This window comes from Trichomonas vaginalis, chromosome V (assembly GCF_026262505.1).
Source record: "Trichomonas vaginalis G3 chromosome V, whole genome shotgun sequence".
Classification (NCBI taxonomy): Eukaryota; Parabasalia; order Trichomonadida; family Trichomonadidae; genus Trichomonas; species Trichomonas vaginalis.
In genome coordinates this window covers 24,480,507-24,502,466 of record NC_067207.1, presented here as the reverse complement: position 1 = coordinate 24,502,466, position 21,960 = coordinate 24,480,507, and the positions used below count along the sequence as shown (strand labels likewise).

The following is a 21,960-nucleotide window of genomic DNA, read 5'->3' as shown; positions in this document are numbered from 1 at the left end:
TTTATTTTTTAAAGTCCGAGACTCAGAGAGTCCAGGGTTAAAACCCATAAAATGAATTAAGAGCACATAAATTTTTATCATCTGCGACGTGACGAATACATTTTAATTTACTCAAGAATGCGTACCCTGATACATTAAATCTAATTCCTGTCTTATTTAATTTCACAACTTTGAAAAGGAATGTATGAATAGCTATAAAATGATGAGAAGATGTTTTATGGGTTGCTTCCATTTTTTCTGAAATAAATGAATAAATATAATGCTTATACGTTTTCATATCTTTTATGTTCTTAATAACGAATGGTATGGACCTTTCAACTTCGTCTTCCTTCGGTGCTGTTCTTTCATATGAAACATTATTGGTATCTTCAACAATGAAACCGCAATCACATAAAATTTTATATGTTCCAATGGTTTCTTTTGATATTTTATCTAATAAATCAAACACTTTATCAACACCCGTGCATTTATTTAAATAATAATTTGTGTAAATATCATGATCTTCTTTCTTAATCGTATTAGTTGCATATGTCACGTTTCTAAGAGCTTTTTTGAATTTTTCGGAATCTAAAGGTGATGAAAATAAGATACAAGGGTATTCTTCATTATCAATAAATTGTAACTTATGTTTACGAATAAATTTAGTACCTTCTTCTGAAAGTGTTTCGTCTATTTCACCATCTAATAAATTTTGTGTTGATTCTGAGACATAATTTTTATATCTTTCTTCATGAGATTTCTGAACTTCTGATTCTGAAGCTGGGATATTCATTAAACCCTACTTCACATTTTCATTTTCATTATATTTTTCAACTTCTCTTAATTCCTTAATTTTTTCATCTATTTCATCTCTTATTTTTTCCAGTCTTTCAATTTCATCATATTCATCATCTTTAATTCGTTCTTCATAATATTCAGGGAAAACATCAGGTTCTTTAGGTTTTTCTTCTTTAGATGCGGGATATAAGAAATTTATAACATCATCTTTATTCATTTTTCCATCATAATCAAACTCATTTAAAAACTCCGCGAATTTTTGACAATTTCTTAAATAATATTTATCAACCTCATAACCCGCCTCCTCTAATATATCCTTTATTTCCCTGTTTGTGAATCCTAATTTTTTAACGTCGTTAGTCTTGACACTCATTTCATACAAAATAAAAAAATAAAATAATAAACATAACTAAGTTTTAATTTTTCGTAAGAAGTTTGATTCCATTCAGTTATTCAACAATGTTTAATTAATCGCGGAATATCTGACATCATCTATATATAGCTTCTTTTAAAATTAATTTTTTTTATCTTTTATTTCATTATGGGTTGAGTGTAAATGTCTTACAATTTTGAAAATTTTTTAAATCTTGATTTATTCAAAAACGTAAGAATAAAAACCGTAAGAATCATACATTTTTTACTTCATATGTTAAAAAATGATACAAAATCGTTCTATATTGTATGAATTCTTACGTTTACAAAAAAAGTCACACAACCCGTCATATATACTACTATCCTTCGCTTTTAAGATCATTGAATTTGATTTTTATATAAAATAGTTATATATTAGAAAATAATATGAGTTTATGTGATATTATTTTTCAGAAGATTTTGTGTTCTTCTTCAAAATTTTATTTTTTTATTAAAAAGAATCTTTACAAAATATACATTTACTTTAATTAATATTTAAAAACGTGCTCTATCAAAAGTTCCAAAAATTCAATATTTTAGCTTTTCTGAGGTGTCACTTTTGATGAATTTCTGTTTACAACAAGAATAGCTATTCTGATGAGTTTATATTTCAGATCATTTATGGATAAATTGTCTCAATATCTGCACGTTTCCAAAATTGAAAATTGAAAATTATCTCACAATTTTTTTTAAACCAGATATGTCAAACAAAACGTGCTTCGTAGAATTCTCATCCACTCGGAAAAAGTATTCGTAATCAAAGAATGAATATGTATAAGTTCGTTGAAATATAAAATCTCTTTATTCAAACAAGAATTTTTACAAAAAAAAACACAATTTAAAAAAAAGTTAAATTAGTTAGTAAACATCCATCTTGGAATTGTTTGATCAACCTTAGGCATCTTAAATGGTTGTCTTCTTGGTGTATATTTCGGTTCTTTCTTCCATTCATCAGTAGATCCTGAGAAATTAGCCGGAATAACTTTAACAATGTTATCGGATGATGTTTCACTGTCACTTGATCCATCAAATGTCTTGTTCTTTGAATCTGATACGACTGCTTCATATGTTTCTGGCGCATCTGAGTCACTGGACATTAAAGTTGGTGTTTCGCTTCCCTTCTCTTCATCCTCAGATACATATGTTGGTATCTCTTCATATCTCTTTGCTTCTTCCGAAATCTTTTTGTACATTTGGAGTTTTGTGGGAACAGGGCCATGATTTTCTGATTTCTTTGGTGAGGGTGGGTCACGAACAAATATTGGGAACTTTCTTGGTGTTTTCTGCATGATAAGACGGCCACGAGAATCAAGCCAATCATAATTGTAATCAAACTTGTATCCGTAACGAATAAATGCATCTCTGAATAGTTGTCTGTATTTTGCATAATGTGGTTCTTCGTCGTATTTAAGATTTCTTACATCTTTGAAGTATTCAACGAATTCTTTAGGATATCCTGCGCAAAGGTCTTCTGGAGATATACCTGCTTTAGCTTCCATGATCATGGAGTACTTTTGATCTGTATTTCTTGCATTAATTCCCATCCATGGTAAAGATCCACGTAATAAGTAAAGCCAAACGTATCCTAATGATTCCATATCATCGCGACGTGATTGCCGTATTCCGTTTAATGCATTTATTGAGGCATATCGAGGAGTACCTGTTAAGGAACGTCCTTCTTCGTAAGGTAAATGTTTATGTGAAGTTGGATCACGATATTTCTTCGATAGACCGAAATCAATTATGTAAACTTGATTTTTGTTGGATCCAAGTCCCATAAGGAAATTATCAGGTTTAATATCGTTATGAATAAAACTTTTTTCATGAATGAATTGAACAGCATTAATCATTTGATCTGTAAGCATTAATACTGTCTTAATAGTAAGTTGTTGGCCGCATAAATTGAATAAATCTTCAAGACTTGGACCTAATAAATCAATTACCATTGCATTTTCACGACTTTCTTTAGTAAAAAGATGCATTCTTGGAACTTGGAAGGAGCCCGAAAATAATGTATATAATTTAGACTCAAAATTTAATTGGGGATAACTTGAATTTAATGGCTCTAATTTTATAGCTATTTTTGTACCATCTCTTATATCTTCTCCTTCATACAATGTCGCAAAGCTACCTGAACCAATTTGTTTTTGTAAGTGATAGTAATTGCCGACAATTCTATTCGACATTTTTTTGAATAGTAAAAAAAAAATAACGGCAAGGTTAAGTTGTTTTAAGTGATATCTACTGATGTTAAAATCATTAAAAAATTGCAAAAAGGAAGAGTTATGTAATAGAAATTATCAAATTGAAATTACAAACAGTTGTAAATATAATAGAAAATAACAAACAGTTTAGTCGTATGATTTGGCTAATTCTCATCAAGGAGAGGATAATTGGAAATTTGGATTTCCTTGATAACTTCAGTTTCGCTACATAAATCATGCAAAAATAGGGATAAGTCTCTAACACTGTTGAAAAGTCTAAGAGCTGGGAACTCTTTCACCTTTTCATTAAATAATTGAACAGCTTGTTTAATATTTCCGGAATAAATGTATGCAACAACTTGATTCATCTTATTCATTGGATTTTTTGATTGTTCAAATCCATTTGCTGCTGACTGGAAATTCATTCTAAAGAAATCTATATAAGGTTGATTAGATGAAAGAATTTTGATGTCACTTATGTAGCTAAATATCTCATGAGCTTGATGGTATTTGTTCAAACTGAGTAACATCCTTCCAATTATGCATGAAAAATTAGAATCATGGAAAAGGTAGGATTTGGTAGTAAGCAAGTTATCGACAAACTTTGAGAATAGCATTTTATCTGTTTTTCCGAGGTAGATTGCTGAAATAGAGCTTGCAATTATGGAAAGTTTTGATAAAATTGTTGAACATGCACTATCAAACGTTTTCTTCCTTGATTCGATGTTAAACTCGTCGTTGAGTATGATATCTTGTGAGTTTACGCATTTTAATAATGATTCATAGAAAGTTAAGTAGAAATTAAAGAGAGTGTATAAGTATGTTGATGGTTGAACATTCTGGCTTTGCTGGAAAATGATAGAAACTATGTAAAGGAGATCATATGGTGGAAAATCGAAAAATTCTGAATAAAATTGAGGAAATTTAACTGAATCTAAATAGCTAAATATTTTATCTGTTGTGGTAATCTCGTTTAAAACAGCGAAGCATTCGGTATTGAATGATTTCTGTAAAAGATAAAAATAAGTTCAAATAATTTGCGAAATCCGAGTGATTTCCCATCAGAACTTTCTAGTGATTTCTTAATGTATTGTTTTGCTTCATTCTGATTGCTTGTGTACATTTGAACTATAGAGATTTGACTCATTTTAGTTCCAAAATTAATGTCACATTTCAGACTCTATAGATAGACTTCATTTCATGAGTTTAGTCATAATATCTAGTGTTAATATGTTGGTCCATAAGGGTTCATTGAAATATATTCATCTGATAAAGATTTTCTAAGAATGTTCGATTGTTTAACGGTAATTGAGACTTCTGTAGTTAAAATTTCAAACTTTTTAAGCTTTTGGCTGAATTGGTTAATTGATCACCAGGTATTTAAGTCCAGAAAAAATATTTAGGAGTGATCAAAAAAAACAAAGCTTGTTGAGGAGCGGTATTAACAATATGAATATAATTAAGTTTACTGATAAACAAAAACAATATAACAAACTATAAAATACTAACGTAAATTGGAAATCAATTTATACAATATCAACTGCATCAAATGATGATGAATTACTTGTGCTTGAAAAGGCATCCGATTTTTCTTTAGCTTTTTCCTTCTTACTATCTGATTTCTTTTCTTTCATTTCATGATCTGAACTATCAATTGAATCAATTGGAGAATCAAAATCGCTATGAGGAGGACTTGCTACTTTCTTCTTTGATGATGAGATCTTTTCATCACTTGGTGAATCAAATGAATCTGATTCAATATCAATATCTGAATTTTGTGATTTCTTGGAAGCTTTTGATGACTTAGATGCCTTTGACTTCTTGGTCTTCTTATTATCTGAATCAGATGAAATACTATCAATATTATCAATATCTAGGTCTGAAATTAAAGATTTATCTTCTTTCTTCTTCTTTTTAGGTTTTGTATCAGAACCAATACTTGAACTTGAAGCACCAATTGAATCTTCACTTATTTCGTCGTCGCTTCCAATAATTGGAGATTCATCAGATTCCAACATTGCATCGGAATCACCGCTTCCTATAACATCATCAGTATCTGGTTCACTATCTCCACCTCTGATAGCTGAGATAGCTGAATCATCATGCATTTCACTTGATACGGTGGAGAATAATCTTGGTCTTTTGTTGGATCTTGGCTGTTCATTAAATTCCATATCAACGGGTGGTCTAGTCCTTCTAAATGATCTAATTTCAGGTGTCTGTGAATTTTGTGATGATGTTGTTGCATTGAAATTCTGATTATTTTGTTGTGATTGTGGTCTTTCAGCCTCTGGAGGTGCTTGATATTGATGATTCGATAGTTTATTAACTTTCGCTTGTAAGTATTGAACTTGTGCTTGTAAATCGGCAGCCATTTTTCGATATTGTTGATTTGTCCTGAAAAAGTCAGTAGCACGCATTGGAACAGCTCTGTCAGTCTGATCTTTCTTTGCATGTACTGGGGGTATATTCTTTACTTCAACTCTTACTTTAAAAACGACTAATGCTCCATCTTTTTCAATCTCATTTTTCAATTTTAGAGATTCCTTAGCAATAGCTGATGTACCACGTCTTGAAATTGAATCTTGAACTAAAGGAGCGATATTTACTCCTCCAACAAAAACAGTATCTTCGGATTTTATATATATGTAAAGTAAAATTTTGTTAGGAACGGTTTTTCTGTATGTATTGATGTTAACATGGTATCCTTGAGAAAAATCTATTGTAGCTCTTCCTTGAACTTTGGAATTGATTACTCCAAAAACAATTGGCTGTGTATCACCGATTTTAATCAAAACATCCTGACCTATAATTCCTTTGTTTAATATTTTAATTGAATTTATAAAGACATCTGTTGAATATTCGAAGTAATCATCCATTTTGAGATAATAAACGTCTAATCATTGAAAAAATAATAACATAAAAGGAAGTAGTAAATAGCATTAATCTTATTAGGATAACATTTTTGATAGGAAACAAATGTCTCAAATAGATTATTTGAAAACTTTGATCAAAATTTTATCACATCTGATTAAAATTAATAAATGATCATGAAACCTTGTTATTGGACATCTAAAATCAACCACAAAATCAATAAATTTTATCATTTTTTAGGTTGAATCTGATCGAATTTGTATCACCTTTTTAGATTAAGCAGAAAGAATATCAAAAAATGTGCAGTACATCTTATAGTTATACTCATTTCTTTCTACTTCTATATCAATTTCTTCCTATTTTTAAAACAACCCTTTCCATATTATAATTTTTATCAGAACTCACTACCATTTTCCCATGACTTAAATTCCGTTCGATCAAAGCTACTGATTTATCCATTATTTACAACAATTAACAATACGATTTTAATAAAGATTACAGATTTTCAACAAATGCTCAATAAGAATGCTATTATCGAAGAAATGCCAAAATTTATTGAATCATTACCTTTGATTATTCTACTAAATACAACATCAACAGAAAAAATTCAATTATTTTTGAAATCATTCTATAATTCGCAGGAGTTATCGTGGATGAAAACAAGAACGTTAATAGAAAGATATCTTGCTCCTTTTCTTTCTTCTTATTTATTAACAGGTAAGAGATATTTTTATAATTTGGCAATAGATATTGCACAGCAGATATTATACATATCAAAAGGAAATATATATAAATGTCAACTGATAAATCTCAAAAACAAAAAATGCAAAACAAATATCTTTGAAACTCAGTCTTCTTACTCGGACACTGCAGCAGGATACTTAGAAATGTATTCTTTATACTTTCTTACTCATAATGAACTTTATAAGAAAGTAGCAGAATCAATAATTTCAAATTCTTTGAAAATACATGGATTTCATGATATCTCATTAGCAAGGAATATATATGTTGCTCACAAATATTTTAACGTCCCAATACCTCCTGAATTTAACATAAGTCAAATTGATATCAAAATAAGCCCAAAATATATCCCACTCCTTGAGACTGACTTTCATTTCAAACATAAACGAAAGTTAGAGAAGATCTTCAAAGATTTAATAGAGAATAATTCCATTTTGAGCCAATTTAATTTTGATCCTCTAATTCTAAGAATACTTAGATATAAAGGGTACTTCGATGTAGTAGATCATATTGATGGGATTTTTATGAAAACTACTGATGATTTTTCAGTCAAAGCATTCAATATTTTATTATTTCAAAAAGAGTTTGATGAAATATATGAAAATATTGTTTTTAACTCAAGAGGTCATATGATATATGTCTCGTCATAAGCACATTTTGTTTCAATTATAAAGATTTCACAGTATCTTATTTTATTTGATAAAATTATTTGTTTTTGAAGCGATAAAGTCCTTTCTGGAGCCTTGTTTGGTGAAACTAACCCTTATAGATATGATATTTAGTAAGATAATCACCCCTAAAAAGTGTCAGAAAGGTGAATATTCTTTGGAAAATTTATAAATTTTTATCTCACCAAAATTTTAATTAGCAGGTTTTAAATGTTGCTCTTAACTGATTATTATTTTTGATTTTTAACAATTTTATCAATTTTGAAAAGAATAATATTTCCAACAATTTCGCATTTTTCCCGTCAATGACAGAGTTAATAAAACCAATAGATCGCGTAATTCAAGGCTTTCATTTTACAGTGTCGAACATTGTTGTTAAACAAGCAATTAATGGATTTTTCCTTTCTTATTACAGGAATTGTACTAAATTAGGTCTCAAATCCTCAAAATGCAATTTTAGTATTCAAGGTCAATTTCTTAATACAGGCTTAATCGATCTTGAAAAGCTCAAAGAGCATTTCGTTGAAATTTTTTCAGATACAGGCGATGAATTAAAGAGAAAGTCATTTATTTGGTCGACATTCCCAGCATTATGCCAATACAATATTTGCAACGAACCATCTGCGAAATCTTTGAAATTTTTGGAGATGAATTTAAATCATCCAAACTTACCTGATCTTATTGCATCAATGTGGATGAACAATTCATCTTTTATCTACAGTGTATTCCAAAGCATCTGTTCTTTTACTAGTGTTGCAGACGAAAATTTCAAACAAGTCAAAATTTCGAAAAGCCTTATAGAATCATTCTCCTACCTTACGGACTATAACATCAAGGCTTACAAACTCCTCGAAACTGATGAGAATAAGAAAAAATTCTTTGTAAATAATTTTTTGCCAAATCTTATAGAAGAATTCGCCCATTCGCAGTACAATGATGTTGACAACTTTGCTGATGTTAATTTTGGAGAAATTTTTGATGCAGTAAAAGATGAAATCGGAAAAGCTTACACAGAGCTTCCCAGCTTCAGAAATATATTCCCAGCTGAATATTGCATCAACCTAATATCACAGACAGACTATTCGATCCTCTTTGACCAACAAATTAAGAAACCAGATCATAAAAACCTCTACATCGTTAAGTATCCGGTAGAAGTGATCGGAACAAACTTTGAAGAGATCAAAAAGTCATCAAAAGAAGATAAAAGGATCTTAGATCAACTTGAAGAATCGATTTACAACTTACAGATGGATATGGACCAATACCAAGCTTCCCTTTTAAGAAACTTCATTCACAAAGTTATTCCTTCAGAGAAAAATAAACTCAAAACTGATTATAACTTAATCAGGAAAAATATTCTGGATTTATTCAAAACAGGTATCAATGCATCGATCGGAAAAATCATGAATACCCTCAGAAGCAAACTAATTACAAAGGATGATCTTAATTCCGATTCTTGGATCGCAGATTTCTTGGAATTCCACAATGACGTTGTTGCAAGCGAAATTCCAGTCTACTATCCACTTTTAGTAGCAATAATTGAGCTGAAGTTCATGAAATCTCGTGAAAATGTTCTTAATAACTTCAAATTCAATGCAGAAAATGATCCTCCTACCACATTCCAACCAGATTGTCCTTTTAAGAATGGAGAAACTAAGGAATGCCTTGAAAATGCATTTACAGTGTTGAGTACCTGTTTAATTAATTTGAATACGAACGCAGATCCGAATAAAGGTATTAAATACAATGATGCTGTTTTCTATTTCGATACAATGTATGACTTCATTATATATAAACCAAATCCTGTTTCTCATGAGAATTTGAAAGAAAAGAAATACATTTCCACAGTTTTCCAGCGTTTATTCAACTGTCGTCTATCTTTTGCAAATTACTTGAAGAGCTTCAGTAACCTCGCAAAGGATCCTGTCGAATTCCTCAGAATACCAAAAGAAATCGAAGAAAATAATAGAAAATTAGCTGATAGTTTATCAAATGAATTCTAATTATTCTTTATTACATTAAAATACCTTTTTATTTTCCTATAAAAATCTTTTTATCATTTTATATAAAATGAAAATATGAAAGTTATGCCTTATATATGAGATTATTTGAAGTTATATAGAGCAATGGTCTATTATTCAATCCTATTTGGCCATTCAATTTAAACCTAATATGAAATAAGTTAAAGGTACTGACACTTCAAATCTGTTATTAATTTTTCGATGTGGTTAAAATGGCAGATAGTATGGACAAATATAAAGCATACTATGCAGAGAAAATAAAAATTCGTCTGTACGTTTTAGAGTTTGAATCAAATGAAATATCTTATAATTTTCTTATATTTTATCTAAAAATTTAAATTTTGACACGAGACTGCCTCATTTTGCGAAATTATAACGACAAAAATGTATATTAATTAGCATAAAAATTAATTTTACTAACAATTTGTCAATATGGGGGTGATCTAATTTCTCAATAATTTCTTCAAACATGTGTCTTGTACATCATATTCCATTCCGAATGCTTTTTATTGCATAACACTAGCAGGAATGACATTCAAAATAAAAAAAAATTGCAGTAAGAATTAAGCTCAATTGGAGAAATTCTGTTACAATGCAATATATACTGATATAATACTCAAACAAAAGTTTTTTTCATATTAAATATCTCAAATAAGTTTGATCTTATAATTAAACAAAGATCGAGAAAAGTGCTGGGAAATATATCTTAAGGTAAAAAATCTAGCGTTTATGGGAAACGAGATTTGGATTATATATATATAATTCCTGAAAGGCCAACAAGGTGGAGATATATTCATACAGACAGTTTGCATAAGGACTTCTACAAGAGAATATGTTGCATATACTGTGGAGAATAAGTTGATTTGATGTTCTGAGATATTATCCAAATTTAGAAGATTTAAATGCAATATTATTGATATTTTACTCTCTGATTTCCCTTCCTCATATTTTAGTCTTTTCAACCAGAATAAGCCATCATATTATAATGGATCATGCTTGAATACTTGTAATATGATGAGTTAACAATCAATTTCACTTTGTGGGGAAAAAAGTGTCAAGTTTTGATGAGTTCTTGGCAGAGGGTTGGATTTATGAATGGAAATGCCAGCCATAAAACTAACGAATCTAAAGCTGAGCAGATGATGTCTACTGACATTTACGAAAAAGTTTTTAAATCATCATTCGAAATTGTTAGACAAAATCTAGACAACGGAAGCTATAAAAATCTAGATGTTCAGCCATATATTGACAGATTAACATTTTTCTTGGAGTCATTGCCAGACAACGATTTTAAATCCTTCAATATTCTCACACCAAACTTCGATACATATCAAGAAAGAGCATCAATTATAATTAAATTTTGGCCGGAATACTTTTCTATTGAAGATAAAACAGATAAACGCATAGAATTCGAATATAAACAACACATTTGTCCAATTTTACAAGATTTGGAGAAGTGTAAAATAGGTAAGATGTTTTATACTTTACTTTCGAATTTCAAATTAGAATTTATTAACGGAAAAATCATTACTTCTATTATTGACTTCAGAAATACACCAGAGCAGTATTTTTTTGCAGAACTAAGCATATCTTCAGACTTTATTAGATCTGATTTCAAAAATACCGATTATCTCACAAGTGAAAAAATTTTTATCGATTTAACTAATAAAAATATATGTACTGATCCATCTCCTGATGTTTCTAGATATAATAGTATTCTAGACTGGAGAGAAAAGATGTGGATTCCTCTTAGATTTGAAGATTACAGATTTCATCCTCCTGAAAAACCTTTCAAACTTGCTGGAACTAATGTTCGCATTTTGAATATTAAATCCGAAGCGTTTCCGCTTAAAAATGATAATATTACTATTAATATTAACACGAATATTTCTTTTTTGTAAATGAAATATGATTTTGTTGTTCTCTATACTAAATACTATCATGAAATTATTCTTAATAATCTTTTTTGAATATCAAAATGAAAACAGATCTTATTGATTTCATTTTTTTTAAGACATTAAGTATAGAATAGAAATTTCTATTAACACTTGGTCATGCGTACAAAATATGTCAAGGATGAAATGCTTTTGAAGAGGTAGAATGTAATTCCAGTTATTATAAAGGTGACCAAACTATTTTTTGAAAGTCCGCCATAACTTTAATGGTACTATTTCAGCGTGTACAATGAATACAAAAATTCTAAGAGTGCCACATAAAATAGTACTTTAGACTTGAGTTAATGCTACCAAGCAAATGTTAAAAAGATGACTTTAGTGTTTTGATAATCAAAGATTAAAATCATTATTGTCTAAATCAATAATCATAACGACAGAAGTTAATGTTTTTTCATAAGTGCTTTAAATCCACTTTTAAAAGTATACCTCAAAAATCAAAATATCAAAAAAAAATTGGCCGATAGGTTTGGCTTTAATTTTTGTCTGCTTTTATGATTTGATATGGATGTTATAATTTTAAAAGTTGAGCCAAATTCACCAATAGATTTTTGAGATTTGCAAATACTCAATAATTTTCAGCGTGTTATCTTTTATTAAAAGAACTATTTGGTTTCAGTATCATATAAATTGATATTTACTTTCTATTTGAACCTTCATTTAGCTAATGATTTAATAATACAGATTTCATCTAGTCCTTATAAGAGAATTTTGAATTTGTTATAATAAAAAAACAAACAGATATAGCTTACACTTCTATAATAAAGATACCTTTTATAGAAATCAGTATGAAATGTGTTTTGGCTTATTGGAAGCATATCAGACATAATCGCCATAATCAAAAAATCTATATACCCAATAAGTAATAAATTTGTCGATATAGATTTTCCATAAAATTAGTTTTTAGTCTGATCTTAAAATAAATTTAATTTTTTATAAAAAAAAATCACATTTAAAAGTACCTTTTTAGTAGCTCGAAATCCTGTTGGTGGATTTCGGGCGTACTTCAAAATTAGCTTTTCTTCTACATATGCAAGCTATATTTTAAATATGGAGCAAATCGGATCGGCGAAAGGAGTTTAGTCACCTTTGTTATTATTGTAAAAAATTGTTTTGCAAACTTGAATTTTGAAATGGTGCTTTAGATTACTATATTATGCTGATTTTGGTGATAGATTCATTACATCCACAAGCAAATTTAAAAATTGTTTTTAAATTTTCTTAATCCAAATTCTCTCAATTTTCTGAGGCTTTCAAATTTTACCCTTAAAATTATACAGTTGATATTTTACCATTTAGTACTTAGCTCTCCAAATGATATTTGGGAATCATACTTCAGCGGACAGTCTCCATACGAACATACATCGAATCAAGTTCTTCGAACAAATGCAAAAATAATTCACGTTCATGATGTATTTTTTACAGGCCATACTAGTCAAATTATCAATATCTACGACGAACAAAATAATGATTATGTAACTTTAATCTCTAATTGCGTTTTTGATTCAAATTCCATTTCTGATGGTAATGTCTGGGGCGGAAATATTCGCCAACAAACCGGTCAGTGCGTTCAGTATCGTGTCTGCAGTATTAATTCTAGAGGCGTTGCAAAATACCCACATTCATACATTTCTACACTTCGCGATAAAATATATAAAAACTACTTAAATGAATCGACAATCACTGAAAGTCAAGGTGATACCGGACCAATACTACAACATTATGGCGACAATATTATTCAAAATGTAAACATTTCTTATTCATTTACGAACTCTGATAATTCTGTTTATAATATTGGAGGAGATTATACTATAGATGCTAGAGTTTTATATTCAAATTTTGCAAACAACACAGCTACTCATAATAATTGCTTACGTCATTTTGATTACCGAACAAATATTTCTCATTGTAATATTATTTCAAACAAATGCTCAAAATCTGAAACAGACAAGTTTAATGGAGTTATTTATTCAATAAAAATTGTAATTATACGAGATAGTGTTTTCGCCAGTAATGAAGGTTATTCACTTTTTTATGCAGATACTCAATCATCATCTATTGGCATTTTTTCTTGTTTCGTTCAAAAATATGACAATAGATAGGGATGCGACGGTTTTACGCCATGACCGTTTAAAAATAGAATAATACGCCATTTTTGGGGCCGAATGGCGGCTACTTCGTACCCGCCATTCGGCCGAATAACAAAACAATACAAAATTATCACCGTCCTTTTTCTTTCTTTCTTTCTCTTTTTTTTCTCTCTCTTTCTTTTCTCTTTCCTCTTTTTACTCCTCTTTCTCTTTTCATCATTAAACGTAGAAAGATATATTAATATTATTTTAAAATTAAAAAAAAATAAAGAAAGTATAATAAGTAATTATTTAGTTATCGATATATATATGTAAAGTGATAATCTGAGGATAATCTGAGGAGTTTGAGGATAATCTGAGCATAATCTGAGGAGGAGTCTGAGGATTAGACCGATGAGTAGTTTGAGGATAATCTGAGGAGGAGTCTGAGGATTAGACTGAGGAGTAGTTTGAGGATAATCTGAGGAGTAGTTTGAGGATAATCTGAGGAGTAGTTTCAGGAGTAGTCTGAGGACTAGTCTGATGAGGAGGACTCTAAGGAGTAGTCTGAAGAGTAGTCTCAGGAGGAAGATCTGAGGAGGAGTCTTATGAGGAAGATCTGAGGAGTAGTCTGATGAGGAGGGGTCTAAGGAGTAGTCTGAGGATGATGAGTAATCTGATAAGGAGTAGTCTGAGGATGATCTGAGGAGAACCTGATGACTAGTCTAGGAGTGGTCTAATAAAAATGTAAAATATTTTCAAAGAAAAAATTCTATGAATTTTATATTTTAATTCTTAGCATTATACTGAATAAAATAAACATAAATATCAAAATTTGAAATTGAACACGCCAAAAAATTGATAATCCACATTCAATATTTTGTAAGTGGCGTACTTTTTGAATACTCGCCATACGCCTTGGAGTTCTCAATTTTGAATTCGCCTTTATTTGGGCGACCTCAGAAAAATACGCCATTAAGAAAATATTGTATGAGATTTTAAATTTGAACACGCTCTACCTTAAGGAATTAAATTTATTAAGATATATTTATATATAATAAACGATTACTTAAAAAAAAGTATTTCATCGCTTATGTAAGTTTCAAAAAAATCACGAAAATAAAAAAATCAAGATTAAGATTTGATTTTTAATTTTTGAATTTCTCAAATGGCGAAATTTTTGGGCGAACAAAAAAAATGTACGCCCGGTCAAATGGCGTGTTTAACGCATCCCTAGACAATAGATATTTCACAACAAAAAATGTTGGCAATGTAATTATAAATAACGACGTTACAAATCCAAAACATATTGACATTGCACATTTTGTTACAGCGCATTGCTATGCAGATTACCAATTAATTTATTTGAAAGGTATTTCAATTGATAAAAATAAATAAATATTTGGGGAAGATATAAATATCACTATCACTCTTGAATTTGATCAAGACATTAAAGGACAATATCAACTTAAAATTAGAATTGATAATATGAATTATACATCCAATATAGAAACAAAACTTACTAATAAAGTTTCATTTCCCATTGGCATTCCTCCCAATTTATCAAACGGGGAGCATCTAATTACCTGCAACATATTATATACAGATAATCTGAAATCAAATACAGTTTCAATAGCATTTTATTATGAAATACCTTTAACTATGACTTTAGAAAAACTCAAACAAAATCATTTCAACAAAACTATAGATAGCGGTATCCAAATTAATGGAAGGGGAATTTGTCCATCAGATTTAAATCTCAGATGTAGTATTGGAAATGAACTTGCTAACTTTCATAGCATAATAACATGGAATTCAAATCACACATTTAGTTTTTCTGGAAACTGTTCTTTTCCACAAACAATATCTAATGAAGGCAATTATATATTGGAAGTCTGGGCCCAATCAGATAATAAATCCATAAAAGTAAAATCTGAGCTATTCAAATTCTATAGAAACTTTCCGATTCTAAGGGAATTTCATACAGACAAAGACAGATATGTACACAAAAATGATAGTGTAATTTTGGTTTCAGGAAGCGTTTCAGATTTTGACATAATTGACAATATCACAGTTACAGGAACAATTGTTGAAGGCATAAATTACACTAGTCAAGTTAATATCAAGAGCAATTCTAATTATCCTTTTGAACTCAGCATTCCTATTCCTAATAATCTTTCGTCTGGAGAACATCAACTTATCATTAAATGCTGTGACAATACTAATAAATGTGTTTCAGGTAATAAAACATTTAATTACGAATACAATAGTCCAGTTCTAACAGTTTCAAATCTAAGTAATCGAACATTTTTTCACAATATAGATAACATAATTCCAGTTTCAGGTACTGTTTCAGATTTCGATGGTGATGTCGATTTTAGTTTTACCTATAGTATTGACGGAAATTCAGACAATTATATGCCAATATCAGCAGATAGTCCATTCAGTATCGATATTTCTATTCCAGATAATCTTTCACAAGGAAAACATCGTATTTCCATAGTATGTTGTGATAATCATGGTTGTTGTGTTTCAGACAATACAGAATTCAATTACGAGTATAACAAGCCAGAAATTAAAATTATCGAAGGACCATCATTACCTGTTTATATTAACAGGGATAATTTTATTAAATTCGTTCTTAATGTTTTAGATATTGATGGAAATAGCAATATTAGTATTTATCACGATCTCAATCACACAATCGGAAATCTTGTTAACATTAGTCTTCATAATAAAACAGCCCAAAAAGTTGAATATTATATTCCAATTACAAGCGAAATTAATATTGGTGAATGTGAAATTCAGTTTCATGCAGTTGATGAATATGATCTATATTCTAATCAAGAAAAAATCATTATAAAATTTGAAAAATACATATCAGAAGATCTACATATATACTCTTTTACGAAACGAAGAAGACATTGATATGGTTGCTTTATATTACTAGATCTGCTTTCAGAAATAAAACATGTATTTGCCATACATATACACAGGCTTTGCAGCCATAAATAGAAGATATCGAAATATTAATTGTATTCTTCATGGATTACAAAGATAAATTTGAACAAATTCCTAAAGAACGTGACCAGAATGAAAAGGAACCGAATAAATCAATATTCGAGAAATCAAAGTTCATTAAGGTCAATTTTGATCCATGTCAGATTTATTATGATTTTAAATCTGCCTTTAATTAAGAAAACATAGATCTGGTCAAAGATATCTAAGTTTTCATTATATTTCACAGATATATCATCTAATTCCACAAATGATTACAGAGCAATTATTGGATTGTATAAGTCCATGAATATACCTTTCAACTTAGCAGAACAGATATTGCATACCTTATATGACATGGTTGTTTTCTCAGAACAGAAATTTATCTTCATGACTCAGTTTTATAACATAATTCCAGTTTTGAGTGCACCAGATTTAGTAATATATTTAATTGATGATGATAGTTCAGAAGATTCTTCGACATGTTTCTTGTTCAATGAAATTTTTGATTGACAATTTGAAGCAGAGGATTAATAATATATTGTTTTTTGTATTAAATTAAAACTTTTGTTTGAAATTTCATGAAATTATTATTATTTTTTGAAATCTCCTACTTCAAGAGACTAAATAACGAAGTATATTAAATAAATAAGAAATTGAAAGATACATTGAAGAGAAATTATATAACTGATAAGAATAACATTATGAATTCAAAATGATAAAACAAAAGAACCGAAATCTTGATAAGCTAAAGACAAAATACATAAATACTAATTTTGGAATTTATCTTTAAATAAGCATTTATTCATATATTTCACCTTTATTCAATTTTTCCAAAATTATTATCAAAAATCATCTAAAATCAGGAAAAGTATCCGAAATATCCTAGAAAATCAATTCATTACGTTAAATCTCCCAAGATATGATTATTTTTTATGGCAATTCAAGAAATGAATAACAAATAGCAAATCTTTGAAATAAGGTAGTGTCGAAAGATACTTCAATAACTGCCAATCATATCTCTTTTCTGATATATTGTGAACTTTACAAATATCATTTAAGAGTAACATTTTTAATGGTCCAAATAATGTGTAATGAAATATATATAACAAAATTGTTGAAAACAGACATTTATCACGGGTTTTCAATTTCGAACTTTTTGAAAATTCTTTGTTTATAACCGTAACTAATTGTGTTGTATTGTTGTATAATTCCAAATCCTTGAACATTTCAGTTACGATGATTGTATTCAATTTTGTTTTCGGTTTTTCTTCAATTTTAAATTGCTTGACCAATGAATAAAATCTTCTACAAGTGATGATTGGAAACAATTTTTCGACGGATTTAATCCTAAAGACCACACATCAAATACAAAACTAGATAGTCAAATTGGAAATTTTCATGTTCACGAAGTTTTATTTAAAAATCACAACGCACAGATTATAAAACTCAGTGAACATAATCTGTTTTTGATTCAAACAATGCTGGAAATTCACAGGGTGGAAATATTTACCAAAATCTTGGTCAAATTGTTCAATATCGCGTTTGCATTATTAATCCTATTGTTAATAGAGATACTCTTTATGCACACTCATATGAATTATAATGATGGATTGACTCATATGAACCAAGGGAATTTAATATAAAGAATCAATATCAATATCATTATTCGATCACAATTCCAAATAATTTAGCTATTGGGAATCACACAATTTATGCATATTTCAGTAATAGCAAATACCCGAAATCAAACATTGTTTCAAATCGTTTTCAATATGATGTTTCACATGAAATTCATCCGCCATTTCAAAATTTTCCTTTCCGCCATAATAGAAAAAGGTGATAATAATTAGTCTATAATTCCAAAAGAATATAAAACGATGCTCTCTAATATTTTTATGTTTGGGCCCAATCAGATAATAAATCCATATAAGTAAATTCTGAGCTATTCAAATTCTGTAGAACCTTTCCGATTCTAAGGGAATTTCATACAGACAAAGAAAGATATTGTCACAAAAATGATAGTGTAATTTTGGTTTCAGATATTGACCTAGTCGATATTGTAAATGTTACAGGAATTGTTGAAGGCATTAGTTGCACTAGTCAAGTTAAAATCAATAGTAATATCATTTTGCCTTTTAACATCATCATTCCTATTCCTAATAACCTTGCGTCTGGAGAACATCAACTTAATACTAATTGTTCAGATGTTGATGGAAATAGCAATATTAGTATTTATCAATAACACAATCAGAAATCTTGTTCATATTAGTCTTCCTAATGAAACAGCTCAAGTAATTAAATATTATATTCCAATTACTAACGAAATTAATATTGGTGAATGCGAAATCCAGTTTTATGCAATTTATGAAAATAATCTTAAATCAGATATAGAAGGAATCAATGCAAAATTTGAAATATATATATATATCAGAAGATCCACATATATACTCTTTTACAAATCGAAGAAATCATTGATCTAGTTGCTGTGTATAATTATATCAACATTCAGAAATAATTCTGTGTATAAAATTGAGAATAATTGCATCGGGTACCATAAATAGAAGATTATTAATTTGAAATGATTAATTCAAGAATGATGAAAAAAAAATTATCGATTAAAGATAGCATTTTATACAACATCGAAGGTTATTCAAAAAGATGACAATAAATATCAGATAGTCGTAAATAAAACTCTTAAAAGACGATTTAAAACACATGACATTGTTTAATAATTTATTCACAATATCCTTGCTTTTAATAAGTAACAAAAACATTGAAAAATATTTTTGATCTTTATTGAATAATAAACTTATGATTTACGAACTATCCCAAACTTCAAAATATAAAAACCTAATTGAATTTTAAAAGGCGAACTTATGAGAAGATATTTTTGAATCTAATTACTATTTAAGGATGCCCTCACCATGTCAGATTTTTTGTGCACGTAAAACTTTTGATATACTTAAATTTAGAATCTGATATTCTGCCATATATATTAATTTTTTATAAGCTACTAACTCTAATAATATTTATGAATAATAATTTTTTTCACGATAATCAGATTTGATTTAAGGCCAAAATCGTACATAATCAAAATATCAATCCGTCACAATTTTTTAAATTCCAATGATATTCTACCATATTGATTATACGGATACAAAATTAACATTCATGAAGTTATTAGATTAGGAAAATTGAATGAACCCTATTCAATTTTTTTGATTTTCCTCTCAATTTTATAAAGGATATAACTCAAGAACATGTAACATCAGGAATTGTTCAAATATTTGAGTAGAGTCATTCCTTTTTTGGATAAAAGCCTGACTGAACGATATTTTAAAAAAGATCTAATATGAAGAAATTAAAAAATCTAATTTTATAAAAAATAAGGTTTATTCAACAGTATGCAAACCACAAAAAATTTGCATGCGAGAGAAATTCTGGCATCAATGTTAGTAAACAATAACTATTATTCCGACCTCTGGATTTTTTTGAAAAAACAGTAGTAGGATAGGATGGGTTGTGTGACTTTTTTTGTAAACGTAAGAATTCATACAATATCGAGCGATTTTATATCATTTTTTTTAACATTAATTTTAAAATAATTTATTTTTTATTCTTACATAAATGACCAACAAGTAAAACCAGATAAAATAGATTATCGAATTTTAGAGGATGGTGTTCCTGTTTATATTCAAAGATTTAAAGGGAAGTAATATTATAGAATTGTTAATCCTGAATACATAAAACATATATTTAAAAAGGAAGACTGTGAATTATTAAACGTTAATGAATATGAAAATGCTAAATCAAAACTGAGATATAAATATATTGGAAGTGATGAAAGATGCAAAGATAAAGATAAAGTTTATTCAGTTTCATATAATGAATGGAAAACCAATAAGATAAGAAAACATTTAGGAGATTATGGGAAATGTTCTGAATTCTTTAAATCTAGTATGTATGAGAGAGTAAAAGAAATTAGAAATAATTATTTTCATGAATAAAAGATTCACTACCATAATGAAATAAACGAGTAAAAAATAAACTTTAAAAAAAATTAAACGAAAGACTATCAAAAGATAAAGTTGAAAGAGTAAATAAACTCGCTAAAGTAATGGTAATGATGAAGAAGAATTTGATGAGTTCAACATAGAACTTTAAGAAACTAATGATTATTTGAATTTATGAAATCAATTATCTGATTTACTCTTTCTTCAATCTCTTCTATTCTTTTTGTTAAATCATCTATTTTCATTAATGAGGTGATTCTTGATTGAGGAATAGATTTCAAACTAACCACTCCTTTTATTTTTGAAATTTTGAATCCATCAACTTTAAACATTTTATTCAATTTACACGTTGTCAATTCTTCAAATAATTTTTTATTGTTAGCATAATAGTCATTAAATTCTTCAACAGATAAAAAAATTTTTATTTCAGTAATTGGTTTAACAACGTTTATTTTTTGTTGAACATTTTCACTTTCATTTATTTCTTCCTCCTCTGTTTCATTTATTTTTAAAATCGGTTTCATTTATCATTAAATAAAAATTAGAATATAAGTGATGAAATATATTTTTTTAATTAATATTAAATCAGAAATGGCGGCAGGATTCTTTAAAAATTATGGGATGGAATTAAGAAAGCTGCGGGTTGGGTTTATAAAAAGATTATTAAACCCGTTGCAAACTTTTTGGCACCAGTAGCGAAAACGGCAGGAACTATCATAGGTGGAGTATTAGGTACTAAAGCAGGTAATCCGGCGATGGGAGCACAAGCAGGTAACGCAGTTGGTGGAATAGCTGAAGGAATACTTAATAAAATAGGAGGTAGATAGTGGAAAAATAAATATGAGATCCTATGGATCATCTCGCCGCTTAGCGGCTTAAAATTATTTTTATCTTAGTATCGGTTGTAGTCTTTGATAAACTTTTTCTCCTTTATTTAAAACTTCTCTTATTGGGGCAGCTTTTGGCGTTATTGATTCAGCAATGTCACTAATTGCTTCTTTATTCTTAAATATCCAATTTGCCCCCTTCTTCAATGTTTCCCAAACTTTACTCGCTCCTCTTTTTACTCTATTCCACAGTTTCTTAAATATACCTGCAGCCATAGTTGATTATTTCATTAAAATTAAAAATTCATTTTCATCTTTTAATTTTGATTTTTTATTTATTAGGCAAAATCGCAACCGAATTTTTAAATCTAGATTTTGATGATAAATTGTGATTTTTAGCTTA

The 21,960-nt window shown here is 28.7% G+C and overlaps 3 protein-coding genes and 1 pseudogene across 4 annotated transcripts, besides 3 other annotated features; 2 read left to right on the top strand and 2 right to left on the bottom strand.

Annotated features, from left to right (window-relative positions):
- Nucleotides 1-1,221: part of a mobile genetic element that runs on past the window's edge.
- On the bottom strand, nucleotides 38-1,150 carry TVAGG3_0395400 (annotated as a pseudogene). The gene has a single exon. A coding segment is annotated over exon 1 (1,113 nt).
- Nucleotides 1,222-1,732: 511 nt separating the features above from the next.
- Nucleotides 1,733-1,770: a mobile genetic element.
- A 3,065-nt stretch (nucleotides 1,771-4,835) lies between these two features.
- Nucleotides 4,836-6,390, bottom strand: TVAGG3_0395370 (uncharacterized protein; the record flags this gene model as incomplete). The annotated part of the gene is made up of 1 exon (XM_001303030.1): nucleotides 4,919-6,271. One exon carries the CDS (start codon nucleotides 6,269-6,271, stop codon nucleotides 4,919-4,921), a length of 1,353 nt encoding a protein of 450 aa, XP_001303031.1.
- Nucleotides 6,391-7,757: 1,367 nt separating this feature from the next.
- Nucleotides 7,758-9,913, top strand: TVAGG3_0395360 (uncharacterized protein; the record flags this gene model as incomplete). The annotated part of the gene is made up of 1 exon (XM_051232457.1): nucleotides 7,981-9,678. One exon carries the CDS (start codon nucleotides 7,981-7,983, stop codon nucleotides 9,676-9,678), a length of 1,698 nt encoding a protein of 565 aa, XP_051102187.1.
- An 847-nt stretch (nucleotides 9,914-10,760) lies between these two features.
- Nucleotides 10,761-11,597, top strand: TVAGG3_0395350 (Spt20 family; the record flags this gene model as incomplete). Its single annotated transcript, XM_001303028.1, has 1 exon — nucleotides 10,761-11,597. The coding sequence occupies one exon, from the start codon at nucleotides 10,761-10,763 to the stop codon at nucleotides 11,595-11,597; it is 837 nt and encodes a 278-aa protein (XP_001303029.1).
- A 218-nt stretch (nucleotides 11,598-11,815) lies between these two features.
- Nucleotides 11,816-12,739: a mobile genetic element.
- Nucleotides 12,740-21,960: the final 9,221 nt, after the last annotated feature.